This window comes from Mus caroli, chromosome 17 (genome assembly GCF_900094665.2).
Source record: "Mus caroli chromosome 17, CAROLI_EIJ_v1.1, whole genome shotgun sequence".
Lineage (NCBI taxonomy): Eukaryota > Metazoa > Chordata > Mammalia > Rodentia > Muridae > Mus > Mus caroli.
The window spans coordinates 3,998,970-4,008,951 of NC_034586.1; the positions used below are offsets into that span (position 1 = coordinate 3,998,970).

The window sequence follows — 9,982 nt, forward strand, 5'->3', positions numbered from 1 at the left end:
GTGATTTCACCAGGCCCAGTGCCCTCTTCTGATCTGAGTTCTACCACCCTCAAGGTGATTTCACCAGGCCCAGTGCCCTCTTCTGATCTGAGTTCACTAAGCAGGCATATGGTACATAAACATGCATGCAATGAAACGAAGTAAATAGATTAATTTCTAAAGGAAAGAAGGGGGTACTTCCAAAGGCTCATCCTGTACAGGGAGCTGAGGGGGGCACCACGCCCTTAGGAGTTCAGCAGTTGTGTGAGCCACAGCTCAGGAAGACCTCAGGTCAAGCGGAAAGTGGTGTGTACACTCTCCAGTGTGCTCCTCCTTAAGTCAGCTTTCCTCAGTCAGTACTCTGCAGTTGTGAGTCCTTGGTGCAGAAGGATGTTTGATTCTTCCCGATGGAGCCCCCCACCTTATCAAAGGCTGTCTTGTCAGAGAGGTTCTGTCAGATAAACTCATGCTTCTCTGGTTACACACAATGGAACCATTAGTCATGTGTCTAGGTCCTTGTTTCCTGTGCTAACAGTTGAAGCAATTGGAAGCCAAAACAAAACCTTTACCATATGTAAGTATGACTTAAACAGAAGTAGCATTTGACTATGAGTTAAGTAAACTGAGAAGTGAAGCACATTGTTGAAAAGCTGGCAGCAGTGGCCTTGGTTCTACGGGAAGTGTGAGTCATATGAATAAGGAAATAGGGACAAGGCTACACGCAGAAGCACAAGAGACAACTTGTGCAAATATAAGGAGAGAGGGCTTGGGATGTGACAAACAGGGACTCAAGATGTCTCTGTTTCATGAGGTGATAGAAGGCGCCATGGATCCTGCTTGCCCGAGCAGCTAGCCAGTTGCTTGCTTGGTTGCTTGATTTGTTTTGTTTTGTTTTGTTTTTGTTTTTTTGAGACAGAGTTTCTCTGTGTAGTTTTGTCAGTCCTAGAACATACTTTATATTCACAGACCAGAGTAGCTTCAAACTCACAAAGATCTACCTGCTCTGCCCCCAAAGTGCTGGGAACAGAGATGTACCACCTCTGCACCTCCACTCGCAAAGAGCCAGCTTCTTCTTTTTATTATAAGACAGTATATCTTTTCTCTCTTTTTTCTTTTTAACTTATTTATTTATTATATGTAAGGACACCGTAGTTGTCTTCAGACACACCAGAAGAGGGCGTCAGATCTCATTATGAATGGTTGTGAGCCACCATGTGGTTGCTGAGATTTGAACTCTGGACCTTTGGAAGAGCAGTCAGTGCTCTTAACCGCTGAGCCATCTCACTAGTCTCCACTAGCCAGCTTCTTAAGTGTTATCCAGACCACCTGCACGAACATCAACAACATGATTATTAAATATTTAGGACCTGGGCCTGCAGAGATGGCTCAGAGGTTAGGAGAATACTGGCTGCTCTTCCAGAGGACCAGGGCTCAACTCCCAGCACCCACATGTCAGCTCACAACTGTCTGTGACTCCAGCTTCAGAGGATCTGACACCCTCACACAGGCCCCTGAAACACACATTTAACACACACATATAAATATACATATATAAATATATATGTACATATATATATGTATACACACACGTACATATCCTGAAGCTAGGGGTATAGTTTAGTGTTAGAACATTTGTTTAGCATGTGCAGTTTCTTGGGCTTCATACAAAACAAAACAAAAATATGTAGAAACCTGATCTCCAGAGGCGCCAAGCATAACAGATTATCATGTATGCCAAGAAGCCATTATTCAGTTAGGAAACCTAGACAATGTGATGAAAGGAGGGCCTTCTTATCATTCTTCACAAATATCAAGCCATGGGTTAGAGAGACAGCTTGCTGCACTTGGAGAGGACCAGAGGTCAGTTCCCAGCAGTGGTGTCAGGGCTCAGTTCCAGACATCTGATGCCCTGTTGTGGCCCCACAGACAACTGCACACAAGAGCTCATATAGACACATATACACGTAAAAGGAATAATAAATCTTTTTAAAATTAAAAAAGAATATCAAGCTTACGGAACATTAATGTCTGGAGATGGAAAGATGCTGATAAGGAGCACCAGGTCCTGAGCAGGAAGGGACCTGCAGTGCACAAACCTGCTGCCTAGCTGGGCCATCATGTCTGTCAAGCTGCTTTGCCCCTGACTCTTAGTACAGCCAAAGGTAAGGTTTCAAGATAACCCAGGAGTTAATACTAATGTTACATTTCCTGATATAAAAAAAAAAAGAAGTGAGAGAGAAAACTTGCTATAGTTCTCTCCCTCCACCATGTTCATCCCAGGGTCAAACTCAAGTCACCGTGCATGGCAGCTGGCACCTTTATCCTGTGGACAGTCTGTGTTCTTGGACTTTTTCCGAGAAGGTCCACATAGGAGATGTTAGGTAAAAGAGGCGGAAGTATCAGCGGTGAATCTGGACGCAGGTGTCTGGAAGTTTACAGACCAGGGAAGGGAAGAGTAGTAAGTGTGAGTAACCTGAGCTACCAAAGCCCAGCTCGTGAATATGCTGTTTTTGCCTTTTCTTCTTCTCAGCTGAAAACGTAGCCAAAAAATGGCAAGTGAGCAGAGAGGCCCAGGACAGGGTTGCAGTTCTGTCGCAGAACAGGGCGGAGCATGCGCAGAAAGCTGGCCACTTTGACAAGGAGATTGTGCCAGTGCTGGTGTCTTCCAGAAAAGGTGAGTGTGGAGGCCACAGTTAGGCACGGATGACACCTGTGAGGATGATAGGGAGGCTTGGTGGATTTTGGTCTTTACCGGTTGTAAAGGTGTAGGCATTCTACATCTGAATGGGGGAGGGCAGGTTGTGATGTGTTGCGTTCTGAGACGTGGTCTTGCAGTGTAGCTTGGATGGCCTAGTGCTCACTGTGGACCAGGCTGGGCTCCGACTGCTGGGTGATCCTCCTGCTTCTTCCTGATGAGTGCTGGGATTACGGGTTCTGGCAACATCCTTGTCTGGAAAATACTGCCACCACAGCAGGATACGGTCACATGGGAAACTGTCATCTTCAAAGTGTCCACAGCTGCAGTGTGTATCCCATGGGTTTCATGAGAAATGGAGCATCAGTTTGTGGTTGTCAGAAGAAAACAGCTTTCCAAACCTTTCAGGAATGGCATCTGTTCACCTAGTTGATCTTGTATGTCTCTTAAATTCACATTCTAAAGGGGACACTTTTAGGATCTCTGTCTATCTATCTCTGAGTGTATATGCACACATATGTGTGAATACCCTTGGAGGCCGTCTAAAGGCCTTGGAGTCTAGGAGCTGGAGTTACAGGTATTAATGAGCTGCTGAAGAAATGCTAACCAGTCTCTAGAGTTCCTTAAGGACACATTCACCGTGATCTGAAGCAGAATCTGACATTCGTGCCCAGCTCAGACAAGGTGGATTGCTCCACTTCTGACCCACTCAGTTGTAACTAGATGAATGAATTCAATGACCCAAACCTGTGTCCTCAGGAAGGGCTGAGGATTTGAAACACAGGGTGAGTGTCTCATGAAGAGTTCTCATGGGAGAGCATGCAGTAATTCTAGCAATTTCTGCTCGAATGGAAGTGGGTAAATGGTCATAGACCTTTCTTCCAAATGTCACTCCTTGTTTCTGAGAAGTCCCCAGTCCCAGAACTCTGCCTTCTCTGTACTCATTCCAAGTAACTGGCTTTGCTCTCTGCAGGTCTTACTGAAATGAAAATCGATGAATTTCCTCGTCATGGGAGTAACCTTGAAGCCATGGGCAAGCTGAAACCTTACTTTCTTACTGATGGGACAGGAACTGTCACTCCAGCGAACGCATCAGGTTTGAGTTCTGAGGGGCAGTGGGGGAAATACCAACTCTGAGGAGGTCTACCAAGTGAGTGCGTCTTTCTACACAACGTGACTGGGTTTAAGGGAAGGGACATTCATAGTTTCTGCATGCTTCCCTATTTACTTATGTATACTAAATGTAGTGATTTGCTTTCTTTCTTTCTTTTTTTAAAGATTTATTTATTTTATGTATATGAGTACACGGTAGCTGTCTCAGACACCCCAGAAGAGGGCATCGGATCCCATTACAGATGGTTGTGAGCCACCATGTGGTTGCTGGGAATTGAACTCAGGACCTTCCGAAGAGCAGTCAGTGCTCTTAACCTCTGAGCCATCTCTGCAGCCCTGTAATTTGCTTGCTTGACATCTAGACTAAACATACAAGTTTAAACATAAGACAATTAAATTAAAATTCTGAAATCCAAGCGATGATGGTGTACACCTTTAATCCTAGTTCTCCGTGAACTTGAAGCCAACCCGGTCTAGAAATTTACTGCAGGGCTACATAGAGAAGGAAGGAAAAAAAAGCCTCTGAAGTGGCCAGGCATGGTGAGGCTCTCCTTCAATTCCAGCATTGCACAAGATCTCTGTGAGGTTGAGGGCAGCCTGGGCTCATCGGGAATTCCAGGCCATGAAAGCTAAAATGAGGATATTTGCCTTCACACTTTCCAAATTCTGGGAAATCTCAGTACCTGTGAATGAGGCCTGGGCTTGTTTCTTCAGTATCCTTCTCCCTCTCTCCCTCTCTGTTGCTTTTGGGGGACTCTTGTAATATATTGTGTGGTCAGTATCTATCACGCTCCAGACTAGACCATTTCTAAGTTCACTAAAGTCTGATGGATCACAGCAAACAGAACCCTTTGGCAAGATGTCAGTAGCTTAATGCTTGCAGGTGGGAAGCAGGCCCTGGGTCCATACCTGAAGGAAAGGAGTGCTGTAGACACCAGGTCATGTGTTTTCAGGAATGAACGATGGTGCTGCTGCTGTGGTTCTTATGAAGAAGACAGAAGCTGAGAGTCGGATGCTGAAACCTTTAGCAAGAATAGTGTCCTGGTCACAAGCCGGTGTGGAGCCTTCGGTTATGGGAGTAGGACCAATTCCAGCCATAAAGCAAGCTGTGAGTCTTACACTGTAGTCTTTTAGTTGTTTTGTTGTCTGTTTGTCTGTCTGTCTGTCTGTTTGTTTATGACAGTGTTCCTAATAGCCCAAGCTGCCTTCATACTTGGATGAACACCTGGAGCTCTTAGGCCTTTAGCCTCTTCCTCCCAGCTACTAAGACCACAGGTTCCCACCTGGCCGTCTTTCTGTCTCATCTTTGCAGACCTCAGCTTGGCTTTGTTGACCTTGAAGGCAGCTGACCTGCAGCTCTGTACTAAGCCCTCCTAAGCCCCTCTACGCCCCTTTCTTCTGAAGTGTAAAGATGTGCTGGGCTTTGTTACTTCCACCAGGTTTGATTTGCTGTGTGTCAAACATTGTGTATGCAAACCTAAAGTGAATTGAGTTTGTTTCCTTACATTTGGATGACATACTTGTATATGTATTTGTGACTTTGAGTTTGTATGGAGGCAGAGGATACATTGGGTATTATTTCATCTTATAAAAATACTCTACATATCATGCCTTTAATCCTAGCACTTGGGAGGCAGAGGCAGGCAGATTTCTGAGTTCGAGGCCAGCCTGGTCTGCAGAGTGAGTTCCAGGACAGTCAGGGCTACACAGAGAAACCCTGTCTCGAAAAACAAACAAACAAACAAACAAACAAACAAACAAACAAAAAAGAAAGTCTACATATATGAGGGCTAGAGAGATAGCTCAGTGGTTAAGAGTGGCTGTTCTTCTAGAGGACATGGGTTCAAGTCCCAGCACCCATGTGAAAGATAACAAGCATCTGTAACTGCAGTCCTAGAGGATCTCAGGTGCTCTTCTAAAACCCACAGGCACCAGGCATGCGTGGGACGCACTTGCTTACCTACGCTCAGGCAAAACATCTATCTGCAAAATAAACATTTAAAATAAACTATATCTATCCTTTAGTATGTGTCTGTGTCTCATCTGTGTGCATGTCTCTATGTGTCCATATCTACCTGTCTGTCTCTGTGTCTGTGTGTGTTTGTATGTCTATGTGTGTTTGTGTGTGTATGTCTGTGTATGTATTGGTCTCTAAGTCTGTGTGTGTGTGTTTGTGTTGAGAGCCAGGCCAATCCAAGGCTTCTCAAAGTCTGGGTTGACAGAATAAAGGAAATCTAGTTTCATGTCCTTGCCCAGGAACAGACTTGCAAGATCTAGTCTAGAGCTAGGGTCAGGGCCTGGAGAAGTTAAGGTTTCAGTTCCTGGAAGCATGGTGTTTCCCCCTGAAGAGACAACATGATCAGCCCTAAGGCCATTTTGTGTACCATCTGTGGCACCCTGAAGAGACCCTGTGTTCTTCCTGTACAACATTGATTGATTAGCTTCCTGCGGCCTTCATTATCCCATTTCTCCCCAAGAGCTGTATATAAGGTCCTGTGCTTATTAATAAGCTTGCTCAGTATAAGATATAGCTTGTGCAGAACATCCTGGCACGGCTTCTATCTTCTTTATCTTCCTATCTCCTGGTCATCTGCTTTAGGACCCTGTCACTGAAGAATGACCTCCTGGTCTGGTGTGTCTGTGTGGGTGTCTATGTTTGTGTGTGTGTGCACACACAGAGTATATGATACCATAGAGCTGGAGTTGCAGGCACTGGGGAGCCATCCTCCCTGACCCGTCATGAGCGGTGGGATCAGAGGTTTGATCCTCCTGATAGAGCAGCAAGTGTTATTGACCATCTCTCCAGCAACTCATCTATATCTTTATGTTAGTAATGAACAGTTTGACCTCAGTTAATCTTTTCTGTAGGTTGCAAAGGCAGGCTGGTCCCTGGAGGATGTTGACCTGTTTGAAATCAATGAAGCCTTTGCAGCGGTGTCTGCGGCAATAGCTAAAGAACTTGGATTAAACCCCGAGAAGGTAACCAACATGAAGTTGTGTTTGCCAGTGAATTTGCACAGTTCATATTTAAGGCTGTGAAATATAACAAATGGGGTCATTTCCCAGGTCCTTGGCTAGAGATAAACAAATACAAGTTAATTTTCAGTTGGGTTTTTTGTTGCTTTTCCCAGCAAAGAACTGAGTGTGTTAGTTCACATCACACTCAGTGGGACAGTCTAGAAACAAGAGAGACAGCCGGTGTCACACAGGCCTATTTATTCCTAAGCTTTACAGTGAAAGCTGGGTTTGAAAGGATGGTTTGCTAGCATAACACTGTGGGGAGACTTATATATAAAACAGGCACGAGCCTGTGTCCACAGAGGACTGACTTAGGCTCTTCTTCTCTATAGGTCAACATCGATGGAGGAGCCATTGCCTTGGGCCACCCTCTGGGAGCATCTGGCTGCAGGATTCTAGTGACCTTGCTGCACACCCTGGAGAGAGTGGGTGGGACCCGTGGTGTTGCAGCCCTGTGCATTGGGGGTGGGATGGGAGTCGCAATGTGTGTCCAGAGAGGGTGANCTGCATGCCAGCCACCACCTTGGACGGTTCTTGTTAAATCAGTGCAACACTAAGCAGAAAGGGAAACCAGAGGACCAAACTGAGGACAGGAACCCAGGTGGACAGCTTGCTGTACTTTAATGTGAGACACCCAAGGCTGAGACATTGCACCTGACACTGTTATAAATAAGAGGGAAATCCAATCAGTCATCAAGGGCTCCAGAGTGAACAGCATTTTCATAACTTCCGTGTTTATCGTCTTTGCTTTCTGGGTGTAATTTTCTCTGATCATTGATTTTAGATTTTATTTTTTCTTTGTTTGTTTGTTTTTGAGTTAGGGTCTCACCATATAGCCTCAAAATCATTTTGTAGATCAGGTTGGCTTTGAACTCCCGGAGATCCACCTTTCTGTGCCTCCTGAATACTTGAATTAAAGGCATGCACCGTCATGCAGGGCCCCCAAAATGATCCATTCAAAAAATGGGGATTCGGCTTCTGTTGCGAACTTCAGGCTCTTCACTTTAACTATGGTTGGTTCAATCGCCCCTGCGTGCTTGTCTCGCAGTTTCCCATTGATCAAATCAAGACCAATCCTGTAATGAAAGTTGGATTCAGTGACCTCTTCCAGACTGAGGTGGGGTAGGTATTCCATCTGTTCTAGTCAGAAGACTGGCAGTGCCAACAAGTGTGCCTCTGGGTTGTTGAAAAGTGGGTAGCAAGCAGCGTCCATGTATTTATTTCTCTGCTTGACGGGATGGGATGTTACCTGCTTCAAATATCTACCTTGACTTCCCCAAAATGATGACTGGAACTGGAACTGAAAGTCAAATAAACTCTTTCCTCCCTTACATTGCTTCTTGTCAGTGAGTTTGATCATGACAACAGAAACAAAGCCAGAGCAGAGGATGTGGTGAGGGCAGCCAGCTTCAACAGAAAAGCTACAGTTTACATTATGTTCATTTGTGATCGTCTCTAATAAGCCATATGTTACTCAGATGAACCTGCTGGGAGGTTTGCATGTACTATGGAAATCATAAGCAAACTATAGTAGAGATAGCTTGCAAAAGTCAGTTACTTAAGCCATGTGTCCCACCTGCATGACTGGTCAGGTGATGGGCCAAATGCACAACAGCAATCCCCTAAGAATATCATGGAGTAGAAAGTACCTACCCAAGTGATGTCCCAGCAGCTGTAGTCAGGGTGGTGCATCCCTAACAAAGAGGACTACAGCCAACATGGTGTGCACTAACCTCCACAGCCGGATGTGTCGCTGCATGGCACCTACAGTCTGATGGGAAGTAGTCTTGCCAGTCCTTCACGCCCAGGGCTACACTTCAGGAACATGTTCTGCCTCTGCCTCTGCCTCAGGAAGATGCAATGGAGTTCTACAAAAAGAAATTTACCAGGAATAAGCCAAGATTGATTGATGTGTGTATGTGTTCCCACGTTTGTATATGCACATTTGAGAACCGGAGGGCATCAGATCCCCTGGAATGGACTTGTAAGCCACCATGTGGGTGCTAGGACTGAACCCAAGTCCCCTGCAAGAACTACTAGTACTGAGCCACCTCGCTAGCCCCATTTTTATTTAAATGGTGGGTGGGCTCCATGTGAATAACCTGAGGAAGCCAGGGGCAATGGCTGCTCCAGTGGTGGTAAGCCAGTGCTGGGTGCTGCGTATTGAACTCCAATCCTCGGGAGTTTAAGTAGAGAGGACCAGTCTGCTCATAGACAACTAAGTTAAATACAAGGATTCCAGAGTTGTCAGCATGACCTGCGGTTACTGAAGGGATGGGGCGGACCCGACGTTTCCCTAGAGCTGCTGCAAAGTTGGCTAAGGGACAGAGTAAGCCCACAAAGGGGGCTGAAGAGGGGCCAGAGAGTGAGGGGGAAGTGGAATGGAAACCGCGTGAAACTGCAGAAGCAAACCAGAATGGCTATCCTTTCAGAACACCGGGAGTCCGTTCAGCAGCCAGCCTGCGAGGGAGGGGGCAGGGGTGGGGAGAATAACCACAGGGAGTCTGCAAAAGGAAGATGTAAAGGGAACATTACAGGAACACAAGGGTGTTCCATCTTTAATTAGATAAGACATTTTCTGGCAAAAATCCCTTCCTGCTCAGCATTTTTTTCTCAGATAATAGTGTGTGCCCAAGGTTACATCTGCTTTCAAAAGTTATACACTTGTAGTTTGCCTTGAGTTAGGCAACTATGTAATAACAGTGTAAGGCTAAAGCCAGGTATGGGGGCACCCAGCTTTCATCCCAGCATTCAGGGAGTAGAAGCAGGCAGATCTCTAAGTTCCAGGCCAACCTGACCTACATAGTGACATAGGTCAGCTAAGGGCTACATTATAAAGTCATGTCAGAGAGAGAGAGAGAGTTAAATTGTTAAATTGTTGGGACCTGAGTTAGTTCCCAGCCCCCCCCCGCATGGTGACTCAGAACCATCCTAACTCTATTCCAGGGAATCCAATTCCTTTTTCTGACCTACCTGGGGAACTAGGAACATAAATGGTGCACATACATGTATGCAGGCAAACAAAAACTCAGAACACTGATATACATAAAATAAATCTAGTAATGTGGCCTCCCTTCCCCCAGCCTGGAACCTGCCTGCTCTAGGGTGGAGCTACCGGCTCATTCGTCCTGCCACGCCCACTGCTGGAACCTGACCTTGCTGCCTGAAGGCACACTC

The 9,982-nt window shown here is 45.8% G+C and overlaps 2 protein-coding genes across 2 annotated transcripts in view; one reads left to right on the top strand and one right to left on the bottom strand.

Moving 5' to 3' along the window:
- The window catches only part of LOC110283774 (acetyl-CoA acetyltransferase, cytosolic), a 17,010-nt gene extending 8,874 nt beyond the window's left edge, over nt 1–8,136 (top strand). The window contains exons 5-9 of the mRNA XM_021149257.2: nt 2,510–2,653; nt 3,648–3,770; nt 4,741–4,895; nt 6,656–6,766; nt 7,138–8,136. Of these exons, the coding sequence (XP_021004916.1) occupies nt 2,510–2,653; nt 3,648–3,770; nt 4,741–4,895; nt 6,656–6,766; nt 7,138–7,308 (704 nt within the window). The 3' untranslated portion in view covers nt 7,309–8,136. The remainder of the gene's footprint in view (nt 1–2,509; nt 2,654–3,647; nt 3,771–4,740; nt 4,896–6,655; nt 6,767–7,137) is intronic.
- Tcp1 (t-complex 1) overlaps nt 7,410–9,982 on the bottom strand; it is a 27,725-nt gene continuing 25,152 nt past the window's right edge. Inside the window, exon 13 of the mRNA XM_029471017.1 lies at nt 7,410–7,567. Coding sequence (XP_029326877.1) covers nt 7,492–7,567 — 76 coding nt within the window. The 3' untranslated portion in view covers nt 7,410–7,491. The remainder of the gene's footprint in view (nt 7,568–9,982) is intronic.